At 37.4% G+C, this 21,882-nt stretch overlaps 1 protein-coding gene across 2 annotated transcripts in view; it reads right to left on the reverse strand.

Moving 5' to 3' along the window:
- Positions 1-21,882, reverse strand: part of LOC131078396 (uncharacterized) — a 95,671-nt gene that overhangs the window by 24,944 nt on the left and 48,845 nt on the right. For both annotated transcript variants that reach the window (XM_059218404.1, XM_059218405.1), the window contains exons 2-3: positions 20,268-20,360; positions 19,903-20,005 (exon numbers count right to left, since the gene is read on the reverse strand). In XM_059218404.1, coding sequence (XP_059074387.1) covers positions 19,903-20,005; positions 20,268-20,360 — 196 coding nt within the window. The remainder of the gene's footprint in view (positions 1-19,902; positions 20,006-20,267; positions 20,361-21,882) is intronic.

Below are 21,882 nucleotides of genomic sequence, written 5' to 3' on the forward strand. Positions count from 1 at the left end.
AATATATATACTTATAGTCTAAATCATGTTATTACATTCCGTATTTAAGAAGATGGGATTGAGATGTTCCAAAGAGGGGCAGTCTAAATCCAAGCAATAGGTTAAGTCCCAAGATAGGGTGGGGATCAGCGACCCATAAGCCTTGAGGGTATAGACCCAAGATGGGTAAGGGCTTTGTTGTGACGTTTTCACACATCGCCCCATTGCAAATGGGGACCCATGTTTTTTGCTTTTTTTAGGGTTTGTTTTCTGGGTCTTTTAGGGTTTTGTTTGTTAGCCTTTGCATTTTGAGTGCCGCTGAGGGATCAATAGGATAGCAAGTCCTGATCCTGAAATTTGGCTAAGTCTGAAAGTCCTGATCCTGAATTTTGGCGAAGTCTGGAATGTCCTGATCCTGAATTGGACTAAGTTTGGAAACTGAAAAAACCTCCAAAAACTAGATTTTGCAATATAACTCCTGGAGGTCCGAAACCACTCTCAAACATCCTGAAAGTATATATGGAATATAACTTAAAGTATAAGTGACATTAATGTCACTTATACTTAAATGTTATATTCCATAAAAATTATCCTGATGGAGAATTCAAAAAGTCAAATTTCGCTCCTGTCCTTCACTGAGGATCCAGAGCGAAAAGCGCTCCTGTCCCTCTCCAAGGGTCCAAGGCGAATCGCTCATGTCCCTCACCAAGGGTCCAGAGCGAAAAAGCTTAGTGGAGTCATTCCTGACCTTGTTTGGACAAATTGAGACATCAAAGGCATGAAGGAGGACGTAATCAACCCATTGAAGATAGTTTTGAGAGTTAACAAGGCATAAATGAGCTCATAAAGGCCAGGGCGCTCCTATCCCTCTCCAAGGGACCAGAGCGATTTTCCCTCAAGACAAGTTTTTGGCAAAAGGAAGGCAAGTTTCGCGTTTGAGGTGGGTGAAGGAAGACGCAATCGATCCATTGAAGATAATTTTCAAAGCTAGCAAAACACAAGTGAGCTTATAAATGCAAAATCGCTCCTGTCCCTCTCCCAAGGACCAGGGCGAAAAACACATTAGCTAACCTTCCTCTCCAAATTCGGACGAATCCAAGTCAAGACGCAAGGTCAAAATGATGTTTAAAAGGTTTCACGGAGGAATGGAGTAACAAAGGCCATCAAGTTGATGAAAAAGGGCTAGGGCGCTCCTGTCCCTCTCCAAGGGACCAGAGCGAAATGTTCAATATGCCTAATAGCCTAACGATTGAAATACCATTTCTCATTTTCACGACTTAAGATAAAATGGAGAAAGCATGTTTTGTGCCTTGAAGGTAATTCAAGGACGATGAGATCAAGAATTTGCACAATCAACTAAATGGCACTCCTGTCCTTCACTCAAGGACCAGGGCGAAAGTCTTTGGAAGGCACATTTTTGTCTTGGAAAGCAAGTTGGACATGCATAGAACGAACAACGAGGGTCATTGCTTACCTCCAAACTTGATTTGGCGATCTAAAGGACAAAGACCAAGGACAAAAGATGAAATCGCTCCTGTCCCTCACCAAGGGACCAGGGCGAAAATGGTTCTAAGGAGCATTCGTTCCAAAAATTGAATAGATCAAACTCAAGATTTCAAGTAAAATGCCATTTTGGACGTCCAGGATGAAGTGTTGAACGTGAAAAACAAGAATTGCAAGGCTAAAGTGTAAGGGCGCTCCTGTCCCTCTCCCAGGGACCAGAGCGATCTTGTTGATGTCCATTATCTTGCCATGCCTAGGCGCCAATATCATCTATGACACATTAAATGCCAATTTCGATAAAACCTTGAAATATTTTTGAAATTAAATTGACATTTAATAAGTGCGCAAAACATTTAATAATTAATTTATGCCTTTAAAAAAATCGAAATTTTAATTATAAAGGCATTTAAAATTAATTATTATTAATTTAAAAATAAAATTGGGGCGCTTGGGGTATTATTTAATGTTTTTATAAAGTCGGCCTTCTCCTTTTATTAATTTTGTTTATTTTTGGTTCTATTTTACCAAGTCGGCCTATGGATAATGAAATGGTGAGCGCCTATATAAGAGAGGTGTGTTGAGCGATTTTAATCCATCATTCACTCATCATTTCAAATGCGATTTGGAGGAGCAAGGAAGGAGGTGCGAAATCTAGCTTGTGTGGAGCGAATTTCTACCAAGTGTGGAGACTAAGGAAGGCGAAATTCATCTTGAAGGCCATTGGAGAGGCGTATTTCTTGCTAGATTGGAGGATAATTTCCAGATTTTTGAAGACATTTGAAGGCGAATTTCCAGATCTTGAAGAGGCTAGTGGAAGATGGAGTTCTTTTCCAAGCTAAAGGGGGCGCATTTTGCTAAAGGGAGTCTTGATCTACATTTTGCCTAGCGAATTCTCCTATTTTTGCATCATTTTTTAGATTTAATTCCCAAGTGGAGGTATGGCGTAATCACCTTGGCACCATTTTTGAAGATTTAAATTTTGCTTTGAAAATCCTAAATTAGGAAATGATAACTCAAGATTTATCATGAGGTTTCCTAAATTAAAATCTTGAATCTTCCTTTTAAAGTTTAATTTTTTAGATTTCAAGATATATCATTAATTGTGAAATGTTGTGTAGGTACCAAGATGGCGACCCCCAAGCTCGAAAGATCCACAAGTCGGAAGACTCTCCTCAAGGAAAATCAAGCCAGATCAAGGACGATCAAGCAAGGACAAGGACGACCTTCTTTGATCCAGCCTAGCATCGACAAGGACGGCCTTCTTTGGACTAACGTCATCAAGGGCGACTTCTCCAATCCAGTATTCCAAGGCAAGGTACATCAATCATCCTGCACATCAAGGACACAAGAAGTCAAAGCAAAGGGTTCGTTGAAGAAGTAGATAGTTCCAGATGAATTAATTAAAGCTAGCTTCTCAACAACATCAAGTTGAATATCTACCAAGTTACAAGTGTCGGACGAGGTGGCATCCTAGTCATCACTTCTCCAATCAGTGTGGTCCACCTCAGCATTTCCAGATTCAATGTACCTAACTCATGGAAGGTGGCACAAACTCCGATGTACCTACCCCAGCTATTCATTGGTCGAATTTTCTAGAGAGGACATGTGTCCAGGCAATACAATTTTATCATTGGTCAAGCATTAAATGTTATGTAATGGTTGTAACAAACCCTAATTAGGGTTTTCATTGTAAAATCTTGGCCATTGATCTCGAATTGATCTAAGCCATCGAATTGTATTGAGGGCACTATATAAGTCCTGACATTTCATTTTGTAAAAGCAATTAGGAGTTAGATAATAGAATAGTTGGAAGCAGTTAATAGGAGATAGATAAGTAATAAGATAGAATAGCAATTAGAGTAGAGTAGAGAGAGAAGGCAAAGATTGTTGCCAAGATGTTGTTGTAAAAGACTTGTAACTTCATTGAAGAAATGGTGAAATTTATGGGTTGATTCGACAATTTGCATGGTCTTTATACTTCTCGTATTTGATTTCATGTTATTAGATGAGTGGAAGATATGTGCTTGATTGATGGTGGAATTCGTATATCCATACTACTAGCAGTTTGTTGATTGCAGACTTGCCTTGTGTAGTCAACTGGAATCGTTCAGCTTAAGCTCAACTTCAATTGTCGCTTCTTCATTGATATGCATCAACCTGATGGTGTCTATGCCTGTAGTGATGATTTGAACATCGTAAAGCTTTCCTTCAAAGATCGCACTAACCTTGTGGAGATGTTCCTGTGATGTCAAAACAAGACTTAGTTAGAATTCCATCAAAGATCATTCATTGCTCTTACATTCTTAGTGTTAGGATTAGATCCTTGCCTCGCCCTCATCTTTTTTCCTTTTTTTCAAATCAAAGCTAGTAAGAGCCTGTGTTCCAGCAATATTCAAAGCAGATCAGACGTTCAATCATCAAATGTAAGTCCCCTTGTGATTCCAGCAAATCACATCATACCACAGAGAGCTTATCCACACGTAGAGACCCTACATACAAGAACCTTGAAGTCATCTTGATTGATCCTTTTCCACGATATCTTCAGCAATCAGAGGCTTTATTCAAGAGAGGATAAAGTACCCTTAGGTATTTTATTCTGTGTTTGATAGTGTACAAAATACACGTCAACAGGCTTGAATTTGTAAACTTTGAGGGAACCTATTGTAGTTGGTCTCTAAGCGCTTTGGTAACATTTGTAAACCCTTCTCACTTAAAACTGAAGTAGTAGCAAGGTTTGATATCTATATTAATAACTATAAATAATAAAATTAATCAGCTAATGAGGAAAATAGACAAGCACTTGTTAATAACTTATTGAAGAAAATCTATCAATTTTAGTATATTTAAATAGATCAGGTAGGGGACATTACAGTTTGATAGAACTCTGAAGAACAAAAGGGTATCAGATGAGACATGGGAAAGAGTGAATGAGTATGAATGCTCCTTTCTTCAATTCCCGACCTTTACCTATATGAGAGTTGGATGCTATAGTGGGCAGCCATACATGCTCCCTAGATACCCAACTGATAAGATCATGGCTGTCCACACTCATTAGTCTGTCAGACATAAGATTGGAATGGGGATTTCTACAACAAACCCATTAAAAATTGGCCGGTATTCTCTTGTCACATCTGTCAAAGCCAAGGCTATGGAGACTGAGATGCAAGAAATTAAGCTCAAAAGGTTTAAGTCCAGAGCTGGTTTTGATTACCGGGGTATGAAGGAAAAGATCAAAAAATCCTTCGTGCATGTGCATTGTATTGAGGATATCTGGGTAGATCTCCATACAGAGGTGGAAATTCTGAAGATGGATTACTGTAGGCTCACTGTTGAGCAAGTTGTTGATTTGAACTTGGTGGATATTCCACAAGGGATGATTGACGATGGGCATGTACTTGATCTTGAATATATTTCATGAAGGGTTGAGGAAGCTCCACTTCCTCTAATCTAATGGTCACACAAGGAGTGCATATCCATTCTTGAGAGATTTCAACCTATCTTGGCTAACACCAACGCTTGGCTGAAAAGTAATGCTGTTAGAATCATTAAAATCAAGATTGGAAAAGAAGATGATTCTACGAGGCTTCTTGGATGTAAGTCTGAGATTCAGGTTGACAACAAGGAAGGTGCATCATCTTCTGGCACTAGGATCAAATTGCAAGTTAGTTGGGCAGTAGTACTTCCTCCTAAGGAGGCGACAGTTTGTGGAAAAGAAAAGTCATGGTTCCATGTTCAGGTGATTGATCTCGATAATCCAAAAGAAGGGCAACAATTTGATGATGCTCCTAAGTCTCCAGCTTCAGACTCGCCTCATGAGATCCCTTCCTCAGTTTCCATTGAGACGCCCCTTTCTCCTCCTGACTTAATGGTGGAAGAGTCTCCTCAGAATGCCGTTCCTATTTCAGCATACGAGTTGCCTCCTGATCATCAACAAGAGAGTGTGCTGAAAGTTCCTGAAGATACTCCTGCATGTATCCAGCTATCTGAGATTGATACCTCCACTTCTGGCTTTGAAGAATTTATGAGGCAATCTTCATGCCCATTGGTTACTGAGCAAACTGTGGTCGCCATCCAAACAGATACTCCTCCCAGGATGACCACGATTGTTCAAACAGAAACTGCTTCTCCTTTGCTTACAACTACTACTAAAGTAGAGTTGATGGCTTTACCTGCATGGCTTAGTTCTTTTACTCCAAAAAGGAAGAAGCAAGAAATGTCACCTAATGCCTTTGATTATCAACAACTTAATCAGTCTAGACCCAAGGTTGCTAAAAAGGCCAAGACTATCTCCAGAGTAACTGTTGACAACAACAAGATGAAGGTAGCTGAAATTGTTGAACCCATTGCAGATAAGCCACTTGAAGAGATGTCAGCTGCTGATTACAAAGTTACAAGGATAGAATTGGGTAAGCAAACGCATGAGGTGATTAAACATGATGCCCAGTATTCTGTAGCTTCACTAGTGCAACGATACGATGAACTTCTAGCTAAGAAAGATAAGCTAGAAGAGGACAACCGACAACTTGTTGCAGCTGTTTGTAAAATCACAAAACGAACTGGTGAAGTGAGTAATTCTACAAGTCCTTCTGAGGCACGAGAATCAATCCAGGGAGTTGAGAGAGCTGCTCAAAAGGTACAAGCACTAGAATCTTGGGTTGATCAGCTTCATAATCAATCTGCACAAGTTTTGAAGGAGGTTTTCCAAATGATAGCCAAGTTGAAAATCGTTGAAGAACAATTGAACCAAGTTTCTGATACTTTCAAATGGAACTTGGAAAAGGTAGAAGACAACATGACTATTTGGCTTAAAATTCCTCAGCAAAAGTTAAGCATTCTTTTAGAACGTGAGGTAATTCCTTTAAGAGTTGTATACTTGGAATATTAGGAACTCTTGGAGAACAAAGCCCTTGTTCTTAAGTCACTTATTCAAGACATTAATGATGCTATGACGCTGCAAATGGAAGTTTTTCAGGATATGGTCTCTCATTGTCAGAAAGCTTCTTGCACCATAACGGGCCATGATGGAGAATTGTTGATAGAAGAAAAGGTTCTTTCTGATCTACAGTTGAAGATCCGTCAAGAGTGGAAAAGTGAACCATTTTCAGCAGCATCCATTCAAGCCTTAGTGACTTATCAAGGTTACTTGCGAGAAATTCAGTCTTCCTTTGAGAGAAATAGTGCCACAATTCTTCGTTATAGCGATGTTGTAAAAACCATGATCATGGCCAAGAACACCCATGAACCGGATCTTGATGAGCTACAAATGATCATTCAAAAGTTCGAAGGATTCATGTCTTCATATACTACAGCTTAAGTGTTGTTTTAACACTTAGTTGTATGTTTTCCAAATTTGTAATCTTTTAGTTGTAGTTTTTCTTTTGACATATTACATGTAAAAGTCTTTTTGTAAATTGCAAGATAAGTCATTACTTGCACTTTCGTAATTACATGTAAGGCAACTACAAGTTGTGTTCAATTAGGACTGTCGTTGGAATAAGTCATAGTTAGTTGTTGAATAAGTATTGGTGGTTGAGAGAATCTCTCAAGTTAGTTAGGATCCTCCCACCTTTTTCTCAGGGCTCCTCTTCTATAAATACTTGAGGGGTCTATTGTAACTTTTATCTTTTGGAAAGCAAGCAAAAACTTTGCCAAATTTGCAGCAAAGAAGTCTTTGAGCTTTTATGTGTAAATTGAAGAATTGAAAGGAATAGAAGAAAATTGCTCAAGCTTTGAGTCTTTGTGCTACATTCTTGAGTTTGTGTTCCATATTTCCTTTTTTGAAGTGTTTCTTTGCGAACTCAATCGAATCTTATTTGCAGTATTTGAGCTGCAAGTATTGAAGATTAATTTAGTTAAAGTAGAAGTTCTATTGGGAAAAAGTTGTAAGACTTTGTTCTTACACTTGTTCCTAACAGAGTTTAGAAGTAGATTTTGTGAGAAATAGCTGTGAGTCTTTGAGCTTATACTACTTCCCATTGTTTTATGTAGAAAGGATGAGATATTTCAGTCTTTGTGCTGTTATAATTTGTTTTTAATCAAATTAGTATAGAAAATGGTAGATAGGACTTCACATAATCAAGTCTTTGAGCTTGATATTATTGTCCCGTCCCGAAGGAAGTGACGGAAGTCTTTGAGCTTTCAGGAAACTTCATTTCCTTTCTCTCATTTCATTTAGAAAGTTGTTACTGCTGTTTTATATCGAATCGCTATCACTTTTCTGTGAAGGGAAAAGGATATTGTCTTTCTTGAAAGAAGAAGAAAGATTGCTGTCCCATCCTATTTTATTTTTAAAGTTGTAGTTAGATAGAGGGAGCCTTCCCTTAATTAGGAGAGTTTTACTCACACACTATGGTTGGAACCACAATTTTGTATATTTCCCCAAGTGTACAAAATTTTCAACCAACACACACCTTACAGACATCCTTGAAAATTCAAAGAGGAGATTGAAAAGACTATCAAAGAATTATTAGAAATGGGTAACATTCAGAGAAGCAACAGTCCTTTCGCATCCTCAATGGTCTTAGTCAAAAAGAAAGACAACACTATGAGAATGTATATAGAATATAGGGCCCTAAATAAGAAAAGCATTAAGAATAGATATCCTATCCCTATAATAGATGAGTTGATGGACCAGAATTGATTTAAGATCGGGATACCATCAGATTCGAACGAGGAAAGAAGATGTACCCAAAATAGCTTTTAGATGTCATTATGGGCATTTTGAATTTCTAGTCTTACCATTCGGCCTCACCAATGCCCTAGCTACTTTCCAATTATGTATGAATCATATTTTATGGCAACAATTAAGGAAATTCCTACTTATATTCTTTGATGATATACTTATTTATAGTAGAACATGGGAGGAGCATCTTCAACACATTGAAGAAGTTCTAAATATTTTAGAGACAAAATCCCTATATGCCAAAATCTCAAAATGTGAGTTTGGATTAGAAGAGATACTCTACTTGGAGCACAAAATCAATGCAGAGGGAGTAAGTGTAGATGAGGAGAAGATCCAGGTTATCAAAGACTAGCCCAAGCTCAAAACCTTAACTCAATTGAGAGGATTTGTGGGTTTATGTAGATACTACAGACGCTTCGTGAAGGGATTCTCTAAAATTGCTGCTCCTCTCACAGATTTGACAAAGAAAGGGGCCTTCATGTGGAATGACACAACACAACAAGCATTCAAACGACTTAAGGAGGTCATGAGCTCATGCCCTGTCCTCGCAATTCCTGACTTCACAATACCATTTGAACTACAATGCAATGCACCGAGAGAAGGAATCAGCATAGTCCTTATGCAAAGGAAACATCCCATAGCATTTGAGAGCTGCAAACTCACAGAAATAGAGAAACACTACTCCATCTATGACAAAGAGATGTTGGCCATTATGCATGCCTTGGCCAAGTTTAGACAATGCCTTGTTTGCGGGAGATTCATTGTCAAAATTGACCACAATAGTCTACGATTCTTCATGAACCAGAAAGATCGCAATGACCAACAACGGAAATGGTTGAGCAAAATCCAAGCCTATGACATTGATATAGAGTATGTCAAGGGAAGGAATAATGGAGTTGCAAATGCTTTATCCAGACGTCCTCACCTCAATACCATTACAAGCCTTTCAAGGGATTGGAAAAGTACCATTGTTTCAGAGTACATCAAAGACCCAAAAGCAAATGAGATCCTAGAAGGAAAATCACCAAGTGAGGAATACAAGGTATGGGATGACATTATTGTATACAAGGGCAGAATATTCTTGGCTCCACACTTGAAGATGAATAAGATTATGAAGGAATATGATGACAACCCTTTAGCCAGCCATCGAGGGTACTACAAAACATATAAGCAAATCAGAGAGAAGTATTCAAGGAAAGGATTGAAGAAAGATGTCCTTAGATATGTACAAGAATGCATGACATGTCAACAGAATAAAACAGAGCAGACATTCCCTGCAGGACTATTACAACCACTACCAATTCCCAATCAGAAATGGGAAGGTATTTCCATGGACTTTATAACAGGTTTACCCAAGGTATATGGGAAAGATAGCATCTACGTAATAGTGGATAGACTCACCAAGTATGCCCATTTCTTTGCAATTTTCATGGAATATAAGGCACCACAGATAGCAGAGTTGTTTTTCAAGAAAGTTTTCCGCCTTCATGGATTACCCAAGAATATCATTAGTGACAGAGATAGCAAATTCCTTAGCCAATTCTGGCAAGAACTCTTTCAATTAGCAAGAACAGATCTAACTCCAAGCACAAACTACCACCCCAAACAAATGGGCAAACCGAAATAGTCAATAAGTGGATAGAGGGGTACCTACGAAATTATGTCACCGGACAACAAACATCATGGATTAAACGGCTACACTTAGGAGAATATTGTTACAACACTACCCACCACATGTCAATTGGGATGAGTCCCTTCAAGGCCTTATATGTGTATGAGGCTACTTCTTTCAGGAGTTTGATCATCCAAGATAGCAAGGTACGAGGTGCACAAAACTTCGTACAACAAAGTATAGATATTATAAAAGTCCTCAAAGAAAACCTACAACACCCTCAGAACAAGCAAAAGATCTATGCCGATCGAAATTGGATAGAAAGAAGCTTCGAAGTTGGAAACTTAGTATTTTTACGGCTACAGCCATACAAACAATCCTCAATCAAGAAAAGTGAGGTAGAGAAACTCAAGCCTCGATTATACGGACCCTACAAGGTTTTGAGGAAGATTGGTGAAGTCGCTTATGAACTAGAACTAGCCGTGAATAGCATAATACATAACATCTTCCATGTTTATAGACTTAAAAGAGTTCTTGGACGACAAGTGACCCTGTGTAGCGAATTACCACCCCTTGATGACGAAGGACAACTCATTCTTAAACCAGAAGCAATCTTGGATACCCGAGAGAGGAAATTGCAGAATAGAACTATTAATGAGTTCCTAATTAAATGGAGGGAGCTACCAGAACAAGACGCCACATGGGAGAAGGAAGAAATTGTTAGAATGCTTGAGAACAAGCAAATTCGAGAAGGGAGGACTGTGATGGCCCTTGATTAATAGTAAATATAATGATCACAATTGTAAACAATATATAATGATTAAACAATTAGCATATTTAATAATATACCGTACTTCATTAAGGCATTACACCATGATCTATTTAAATAATATAAGCATTGTTAGGATCAAGTATATGAATACATAACTTGAAGAGTTGCAAATTATTGAAAAAGGTGGGCATGTAGTAGAGATGTGACCCTTCATTGAGATGGGAACACGTAAATAAGATGGAGGTAGTAATCAATCGGGAAGGAAGGTTAGAAAATATAGAGCGTGGGAAAGAGGAAACAATACAAAATTCAAGCATCAGCCAGGAAGAGACTACGTTCTTCTCCAAGCAGAACATAGATATAAAAAAATTTGAATTATTTCCAATAAACCGAGAAAGAAGAGTTTCAACCACACTCACCATTTTGTGTTTCCATTTGTAGCATTCATCATTGATTAAGGAGGATATAAACTCCTGAAGACATCACAATCAAACCCAAACGTTCAAGCATTCAAACTAGAATCGTCTGGGGGAGCTGTAAGTAACATATGAATTACAAGAGCAACAAATCTGATCAAAACACAGATCCAACGATTCAATAGAGTAATTCCCTTTGGTCATAGTGATTTGCACTTGCACCACCAATTGAGGAATATGACAAGATCATTTTGAGTGAATGATAATAATAGATCAAGGACATTCTTAGTGAGTGTTAAAACTTGGTTTGAGACATTCTCAATAAATGTTGAGGCTCCTAGGAAGGAGTTAATAACTGTAAAAGGAATTTGGCAACAAGAGGTGAACCAGAAGAGGGAACATCACAATGGCATCAGAGCATAATCCTACCAACCTATGGAAAGGAGTTCATAACCTATCAATGTAGAAGAGGTACAACAGCCAAGGCAGAGAAGCTAGCAAATGAACTTAGAAAATTCATGAGCAAACTAGTGAGAAATTTGAGAGGACCAATCAATTAATCCAACAAGCTATTCAAAGTATGAACAACAATAATCATAATGGGAGACCCATTCCAAATTCAGGAAGAGACACTCATTTGAATCATTTGGAGAATAAACATTCAACCCAAAATTCAGTTATTAGGCCAACCATGCCTCCATTCTTACAAAGAGAAGAACCCATTTTGGAAGAAGAGGAGCCAGCCACAGATAGTGAAGAAGATCTTACACAAATATATGTTGGATTAGACCTTGAAGTACAAAGACTCATTCCCTTTAAGGAGTATTATGAGGTCAAAACCCGAGCCAACCCAAGTCGAAGAAAGGACCACTCCAACAAAGATCTTCAATCAAAAATAAATAAGATGACCCTACCATGTTTTGATGGCTCTGGGAAAACCACCGCTCAGTCATGTGTCTAGAAACTTGATACCTATTTATCTCTCAGCCCTATGATTGAGGAGAATGCTATAAAGTTTGCCATCCTTCATCTATCCGGGATAGCCCATGATTGGTGGCATCATGGCATCGTCAATCAAGGCCACCAAAGTGTAATCACCTATAATGAATTCACTCAAAAACTCATTAATAGGTTTGACCAAAAGCATTCTGAATTGTACTTCAAAGAGCTAACTCATCTTAAGAAGCAGGGAACCGTGGAGGACTTTGTCAATTAATTCCAAAGATTATTAGTCTTGGTCCCGGACCTATCTTAGAAAAGACCCACCTGTTTGTTTATTGAAGGACTTAAGGACTCAATTAAAAATATTGTGAATCCATTAGAGCCATGAACTTTGGAAGAAACAATACAAAAGGCTATGAAAGTTGAATCCAATTCTTCAAAGGAAAAACCCAAACATCTCCTATCTAAGGCACAACAACAAAGGGAAGATACAAACAAGGACAATAAGGGAAGGAAATGTTATGTATGCCGAGGACAATGGAGTATTGGGCATCAATGCCAAGCAAGAGGGGAATTAATGAAAAAGGGTTTATGTTTCAGATGTAAAGAACCATGGGGACATGACCATTAAACTTTACCCTTGTTCTTGTTTTCAAAGTCCTATGTCATGATATTTTTTGGAAATTATTAAATTATATTAAAGAAAATTTGGCGTCTCCAAGTATCCGCCTCTCCTATTTTTTAAAATTAGTCGTACCAGTACTAGTACCAGTCTTCGAAGCCTCCAAGTACTCCTATCTCCTAGTGACCTTGGTGAAATCACATTCCCTACCACTAACCTAAAATTTTACTATTGTTGTGAAAGCTGGAAAAAGATTTGACAATCTATTATTGGATTAGTCTATTAAGGTCTACATATAGATTCTAAAAATCACATGAAAGTGCACTGGCTTGTAATGTCCCCTTCTCAGTGATGTGCATTCAGTGGTCCATTGGCCTATTCCGGAGACTCGTAGGCTATTTGGAAAGGAGAATTAGGGTTTCCTATTAAATAGGAGGATTCTTTTGTGTTTTCAGGGCATATATGTGGGAGTTTGACAGTTTGGATTCTGGATTCCTTCTGGGTTTTCAGAGAGCTTCAAGATGGTTCGACATGCATCTGCATCGAGTGACTTTTTCCTGACTTACTATTTTTAGTAAGTGCGACGGCTGCTCAGAATGTGGTTAAAATCACTTTGGAAACACTTACTATTTTTAGCAGGATGCTATTTTTAGTAAGTACTATTTTTAGCAGTTCTATTTTTGGCAGGTCAGTTTGAGCAGTTGGTCTTCCAGCATTTTTTGGTGCTATTCTTGGCAGGGATTCTACAGCTCAGCTCAGATGACTATTTTTGGCAGTTCAGTTCAGAGCCCCAACTCAGTTCAGTTTTGGTGATTTCCAGCACTTCAGTCTCCAGCTCAATTTGGCAATAATCAATATTTGAGGAGAAGGCATTTTAATATATATTATACCTTAGGCATGAGGTATTAATAATTGATTATTTTATGGATGGACGACTTAGGAAGGGAGAAAATATTAATTTTATCCTAAGTCTATTTGGGCGAAAATTGCATATGACTTCAAGGGGGTCGTCATGGTGTTAATAAGTAAATTATAACTCAAGGCAAATGGGCGATTTTCTAAGTATGTTGCCTTAGTAATATTTTTTATTTGGAAGTCATAGTTGGGCGCCCACTTTACACTTTATTTTATGACACTTATATTTATTAAAAAGGGCGAACTTGTGCAAGGAAATGAAATGAAATGCAATGCTAAATGTGGGTGAAATGGAATTGCATTTGGTTTGGGCGTATTTGGAGTGCATTTGAATTTGAATTTGGTTGGCAAAAAGTTATAAATAAGTGACTTGGGCTCTCATTTTGGTATCTTGAAAATCAGTGATGTTATGCTGCCGGATTGGCGACAGAACTTGAGGCTTCGGAGTGCGTCTCCCTAGTGCTACCCGGTTTCGTACTTGAAATACAGTACCTAGCTGTGCCTTGTATTCTTCCTATCATTTTCAGAGCTTTGCCATAGACATCTTGGTGTTGCAACGATTCTGGACTTGCTGGTTTTGCCTGTGGCTGAAACACATTTTTGCTCACATCTCTCTGCTGGAGCGTCTGATAGTTATGGGTATTATTCCTATCTTCCTTCCCAGCACTGGCAAACAAGTTTGTAAGTTTTTAGCACATTTGTTTGAGTATTGATTTAATTATGCAAAATCGAAATTTCTAGTCTAGGCGTGGGTTTTTTTTGGGTTGCATTGGGATGCGTGCAAAATAAAAAGAGGGTTGTTTGGGGTGTGGCTATGATTGGTTGTCATTGTATTGGATGTATGGTGGGATTGGGCTTGATTTGAATCAATTCGGGTAAAACTTGAGTGAGTTATGAGTATTTTCATGTTTTCATGGGCTGCTGGAACTGTACTTTCAGCCTGCAGAGCAGTGTAACAGAAAATTACAGTATTGTGTAGAAATCTGCAGTTAATCTTCTCATCTCATCTCCATATTGTAAGGATTGTCTCAGTAGTACTGAGCATCCCATTCTATCTGCTTTCATTTGTAATTCCCATTGCATAAGTGGAAGAGGCTGGCTTGCCGCCCTCTCAGTTTTGTAATTCAGTTTTCTTTGATAAATAGTCCTCCCGCTGAAATATGCGGTAGAGTGATGTTTTAATGTAATGTCCTCCCGCTGAATAAGTGGTCGAGTGATAAAGTTCAATGTTTTGGTCCTCCTGCTGAAATATGCGGTAGAGTGATTGTTAATGTAATGTCCTCCCGCTGAAATACGCGGTAGAGTGATTGAACTTCAATTTCTTGTAATTTTCCTTTGGTCGGTTTACCGCCAAGATGTTCAGTTTCTATCCTGCTGGATAAGCAGAAGGGGCTGGCTTGCCGCCCATGCATTGTAATTTTCAGTTTGTTTATTGATGCTGACGATCCCCGGAACACCGTATGCTCTCACCCTCCTAGTCTGGGCTCTCGGTGAACAAAAGGTGGAAGGGTTCCCTTTCAGTTGTTTTGCTTATTCCTCTAACCTTAACGGGTTATTTGTTGTGGATGAATTGTTATTGGCCTGAAAATCAAAAAAAAAAATTAGTGGGATATTACATGGCTCCAATTCCCAATTCCCCATTGACTATTTTGCTTGTCCCTTGCAATAGAAAGATGCTAGGTTACTAATTGGTTAGAGCTCCAATGACTCCAATTCCCAATTTATTCATTTTTGGTGTTGGAGCAATGTGAGGAACATTAAGAATGAAGGGTGTCATGGTGACTATGGAGGTTAGAAAATCCAAGTCATTCTATGCATAGCCATGCACATGCTAGTTTGCTGCTAAATTTTTGTATCAAGGGTCTTGGTAGTTCTACTCCATGCCCATGATAGAACTTTGATGGAAAAATGTTGCAATTAAATAGTTCCTTTTCCACGGGGGTACCACCATGTATGAGTTTTTCTCTTGTAACTAGTCTCAAAGAGCACTAAGGCTAAAACATATTGAAGATATATAGTTTCCAAACTCACCCATGACTATGCCCTCCACATTTGGATCAAGGAAAACTATAGTGAATATAACCTTGTACCCCTCACTAATTCAATGTTGTATAGTAGCACCATCCTAGGCAAAGAAAGTATCTATGTGCTATAACACTTAGGGATCAAAGTAAATGCTAGAAGATGCAATGGGGCGGTCATTTTGTTTCACCATCAACTATAACTTTTTGCACCCATTTGAAATTATTTTTGGGACTTTTGTCCTTTAGATGGTATTATGCTCTTTATTTTTTTTATTGGAGTCAATGTTGTCATATACCTTGCCCAAATATTGCTAATCCATATCAATGAACTTGATTGTATTGTGATGGACTTATTAAAACTCAAGGCATATTCCACACAATCCCACCAATCATCGTCCATGACCACTTGCTTTAACCTTTTGAGCTGTCTTTGTATTGCACTCCAAAGGTTGTTGATTTACATGCTCAAACCTTTCCACAACTATAATGATTTTTGTCGAAGGAAAATCTTGCAATTCATCCCAATCTATCTCTATCCCTAAGGGACAAAGTTTTAGTTGAAGAGAATAGATTTAACACATTGACATTAATGGCAAATGTTACACCTAACCTAGAACCACTCGCCTCTCCTTTGCAACCAGTCAAAATACTAGCACTTTCCTTGGGTGATACATCAAAAATAGATTCCCTTGATTTTCATGGTCTAGATGACTAAATTAAAACAATAGCAAATAGTGTTGGCTATAGGTCTCTTGTTTTTAGATGCTTGGGGATGCTACTCATGGAAGAATATGTGTCATGAACCAAAATTACCTATAGCAATTTGGAGACTCCTTTTGTGTAGGTCTTGGATCATGGCTTCATCTTGATGAAATAATGTTTAACTAGAGTCTACATACACTTGTAGGAGCATATCCTGGTGTTTTGGGAAAATTGGGCTATTTATGCCTCTGTACGCCCCTTTTTCAATCTAGCAATGTGATCATCTTCAAAATCATGCACCTGTCTAATTTCCTAATAATGAGAAAGTCTAGACTTATTCAAAATTTGATTAAACTAGTGGGTGAGTTTGTGAAGATAGATGTAGAGATGGCAGATCCAAAATGCAAGTTTGTAAGGGTATACACTTTGATTGGCATAACCAGATTAGTTACCAACATTTATAGAATCTATTCCTCACAAAGCACTTGGAGTTAGCATTTAAATTATGAAACTTTGCTTGAGAGATGCTTCAAATGTAACATGATTGAGCATAAAATTTTTGGTTATTCTACCTAACTTTCTCTAAATTTTCAATCTAGTAGCCTAAAAAAATGAAATGCAAGTGTCGAGACACAGATTTTATTTTACACAACCATGGGAATTTTATTGAGCAATCTTTGGCTCCCATCTCATAGTTTGAAGATGTGGGCAATGGCCTTGGTTCTATGCCTAAGCCTTCTGAGGTTTTGTCTCAACCTAGTTCTTCTATGATTCATAGAATGCAATGGCTTCTAGATCATTTGCCCCTAGGAAAACTCTTTCTATTGAGGATAATACCATCTTTGAGTAAGTCTCAAAGGATGAAAAGATTTTTTAGCACTATATGGAGCATATTTAGAGGATGAGTATTCTTTTCTTCAAGCACTTGTAGAAGAGCAAGACTTAGACGTGTTATAATTTCTAGAGAATGAAGATAAATTAGTTTAAATACCCAATAAAACAACAATATTCTTGACTCTAAGCATGATTACCAAACGAAATTGTAAGCTATCATTCAAGTAGAAAGGAAAGAAAACAAAAGCTAAAAAATTACAAATGGAAGCTTGGGATTCAATTGATTATGGTATATACTGGATCATGAATTCTCTCCTCACTAGAAGCAAGAGGAAGTAAACTCAAAGCATTCATGAGGCAATTCAACTCTAGCAAGAGTTTCATAGTTCTTTAGCTATGATTTGGCATGAAGGTTTTGGGTGATTTCTTAGAGATGTTTACCTCTCTCTTAGTCTTTGTTTGGTTTCTTAGTTACCTTGGCAAACCTCTTAGGATAGTCTCGTCTTCTGTTCCCTCATGTATAGTGTCTAAAGTTTTACTCTTTTGTTTGAATTTGAATTTTATAAAAGAGAATGGTCTCTCATCCCACACTTAAATGATAAAAAAAAAAAATTAAAAATTAAATTTAAGTAAATCTAAAAATAAAATATTGAAATTTCATAAACTTACCTTTAACAACTCCAAATTCGAGAAATACCTAAAGATAGATTACAACATATTGCGACTAGTCACAATCATTTGATCCTAACAGTCTTAGCATACAATTGTTTTATCCATTTGATCTATGTGCCAAACTTTTTCCTTATCAAGTTGAGCGAGTGGACAACGCATAAGGCCCAAAATGTATCTCACCTCAGGTAACAACCTCATAGCCTTGCACACAACATTTTGAGGCCACACCACCTCAATGTACTCTACATGGATATTAGAGATAAATTTACATCCTTCACTTGCCCTTCACAATCAACTGCCCTATAAAACATTGCCCCTGTAAGTACAATAGAATGAAATTACTCAAAGGCCTATTTTTGCAATCTTTCAATACATCAAAAATAATGAATAACCTTGTTTTGACCCATGAATCCCTAGAGAGATGCAAAGAAATGTCTACAAATTTTTATTTCTTTGCAAATAATGGGGTGCACACCTTTTCAAGCTAGGACACATAGTTTTAGGTATGCCATTTATTCCCCTAGCCATTTCATGATAATATTGTAATTTAGAGGTTGACAAGAAGTCCTTTGGCATAAATACAATGGACAATAAGTTCATCAACATTTTTCTTACCTTATCCTAAAATGTCCTTCCTAGTGAGCTTACATTCTTGAATCTTTTTGCATAAAAGAGAGAGGTTATCATCTTCTTCCAAAGATGGTGTCACAAGAAATAGATTCTTAGAAGCCACTATCAAAGTAATCAAAATTGACCTTGTGGGTGTCATATGGGAGCCTTTCTTGGCCAAGGATAAGACTTTGATCTACATTTCTTGGTTGCATTATCTATTTCCTCTTACTCTTTGATATAAGAAAGAAGTTTTCCTTTGGTAACTAATTTTTGGTAGCCCACCACAATATTTGATTCCTTGGATGGCAATCACACACAAGTATACTTTGACTCAACTATAGGAGCTACGATACTCATTTTAGCACTTTTTACAAAGTCAAAGATAACCCCAGGCTGAAGCAAGTTGCTCAATCATCATCACATGTTCCAAAGCAATAAAGATAGTCAACTTTGAAAGCATCAGCCAACCCTAGGCTCACAAAGGAAAAAATCCCAGACATTCTTGACTATACCTATATTTACACACTTTAAAATAAACAATTATCAAGGAAAATAAAAATAAAAATGCAATAATTGTCTGTGGTCTACCATTGTAAATATTTCTTTCCAAAAAAGGCTCTTGTGCAGCTTGGAAAAAAAATTTAGAAAAATTAAAATTACAAAAACTATAAAAACCCTTTGGATAAAGATTCTCTTTGACACAAGCTTTTGATCTTCCTAGCACCTAACACTCCTTGAGATGTAGAATATCTGAACACAAAGAAAACTTGTATCCCTGAGCAATGAGAAGTAGGAATGCATTTTTTCTTGTGCACTATGAGTTTTCAGTGTTGTTAGTAACTTATACGTCACTTATTAGGGTTAGTTACAGTTTTCAAAAACAATTGCCTTCTTTAAAATGATTTTTTTTTTAGCTTAATAGGTTTGCCCAAGATCCACCCCATGCCTGCAGGGGCCCTGACTGAACCCGAGTTGGACCTAGACTTGGATCAGATCAAGCCCAAATGGGTCTGAGTTTGTCACTGGTTCCTAGTGAACCCGGCAACAAAGATTTTTAATGTGAAAGGACTGCCCATTTTGAAAGTTAGCCAACTATGGTGCCACAAGTCTCAACTAGGGGTTTTGCATGTTCTGATGCCAAAAATGATGGTAACTTTGAATAGTTGCATTATGTTTCTATGAAGCACAGGCAATTGCAAGGATAGTTATCAGAGTATTGCCATTCTTCTTGTGTGTTTCCTTATGTTGGAGACTGCATTTGGCATAACATATTCACAGAAAACTTGAATGTCTATTCTATGTCATCATTGGATTGAGTATGCATCACAGACTTCCTCATATTCAGCTTTTTGATAAGGATTTTCATCTGCAGTGTTTTCCTGTGAAAAAACTTCAAATGGTCACTCATTAGATGTGTTTACATTAATCTTTTTGGTTTGAAAATTAAGTTGTGTTTCCATCAGTCCTTAAGTCAAAAAGATAAAAGAATATCGAAAAGATAGGTCAAGTTTTCTAAAAATTGTACAAAAACATATTATCAGAAAATTAGAAATAGGCTTCTTTTTTTATTACTGCTCTTACTATTTTTAAAGTTCCCTTTGCTGACTACTCACACCTTTCATAGAAAGACTACGCTTGAGTCGATTTTCTGGATTACTGAAGAAGGATTTCATCATGTTAGACGCATGTTGCCTTGCTGCAGGTGTCCTCTTTGCTCTCTGAAGATGCATTTCATGTTGGTTATTATAAATACAGAAATCTTGTCTCCAAATATTTTTAAAAATAAAGGAAAAAAACAAAGCCTATGAAGCTTTATCAGATATAGGTACCAACTTGTGTATTTGATATTTATTTAGCAATAAATTCCAATGAGTAATCTGGCCCATAAAGCTCACAACCCAGTAACAATGGAAGATAACACTAATATTTGCATATGAGGTTTTTTATCAAATGAAGCGCAACAAGAAGGTTAAGAAATACCTTCATAGCTTCTACTCTTTGAGCATGTAGAATAGGATCACTGTGAACTTTCTTCATTTTTTTACTGAACATACCTGTAACTGCATTCAAGTTCTAAATGCATCCATTCCATCAATGCAATCAAAGAAAGGTAAATATTAGGGCATATTTTCATGACAAGAAAACTTGAAATCTTGTTTGTAGATCAAATGCAAAGTTCAGTTTGTATAAGGCAGAATTTAATATATAAAATAGAATGGAGCAGTATTTCCTGATGGCATTTCCAAATAGGATCAGGAATAGAAAAATAGTTTGAGAAATAAATAGTGTTGGATTAAAAATAATTCAGCAACTTATAAGCCATTACTCATATGAAAATTCATCTTTTTGACAAGTACAACGAAGAATAAAATGTCAGTATTGACAATCCATCTGCACAATACAGCGAGAAACCAAATATAGATAAAACAGGAAAGAATTGAGGAAGATTCCATCTGCAATAATGGAATTTTTTTTATATATTTAAGTGAGAAGTCTACAAAGGGTGTGAAAGTACAAACGGACATCATAATATTACTATGTTTTAAAACTAGTGTCAGAACAAAATGCAAAACATAATTGAACTAGTCTTGATGCTTCAAATAAGAAGCTATGCAAAGATAGCACTATCAAGTTTTATATTACAGAATCCAGAGAAATAAAAGAGTCAAATCAAATATAAGGCTCTAAACCAACTCCTTCCACGGTGGCAGTATTACAACATTGCTATCATTTCTAAACCCAGGGCCTTGTGAAGATACCTCATGGGCCCTTTTTAACAGCTCTGTCTCATCAATGCTATCCATAATGTGAATTTTAAAATCAATCGTTTCTATGGCCCTGCTTTAATCATATTGTGTATGCAGTGTGGAAGGACTCCACTATATCATGAAATCTCCACATGGCCAACCTCTTCAGGCACCTGGTGTCTCCCATCCATCCTGCTTGCTGCAGCAATTAAGGCTTGACAAAAAAAAAGCACTATCACTAGTCTCTTCACCCACATCACAACCAAAGCACACCCAATCTCAGACCCCCACAAATTACCAATCCTTTATTCAGCATCACAATCATAAGAACCTATATCCTGTCCCTAATGTCCAAACTGTGAGTCCTCTTTCCATCTTGAATCTTCTCACAACTCCGACTTTAATCCTGCATTATTTAGCCTACAAATTCCTTATCTTACTTGCCATAAATCTGAGCAAATGATCACATGGGGAGAGAACTATTTATAGTTTGTACTACCCCTGCTAGAATGAAACTATTCATCCTAGTCACTACCCTATTTGGTCATTGTAGATGCCATTCAAATCATTTTTGTGACCAACTACCCTGTTTGGTCAATGTAGATGCCATTCAAATCATTTGTGTGACCAAGATGTAATATCCCAGTAAATTTTTTTTTTGATTTTTTAACAATAAGAGATACAAGCAACACCACAACCCGTTAAGGTTAGAGAAATAATCCAAACTGTTGAAAGGGAACCTTTCCACCTTTTGTTCACCGAGAGCCCAGTCTGGGAGGGTGAGAGCATACGGTGTTCCGAGCATCGTTAGCACCAATAATCAAACTGAAATTACAATGCCTGGGTGG

Source organism: Cryptomeria japonica, chromosome 3 (assembly GCF_030272615.1).
Source record: "Cryptomeria japonica chromosome 3, Sugi_1.0, whole genome shotgun sequence".
Classification (NCBI taxonomy): domain Eukaryota; kingdom Viridiplantae; phylum Streptophyta; class Pinopsida; order Cupressales; family Cupressaceae; genus Cryptomeria; species Cryptomeria japonica.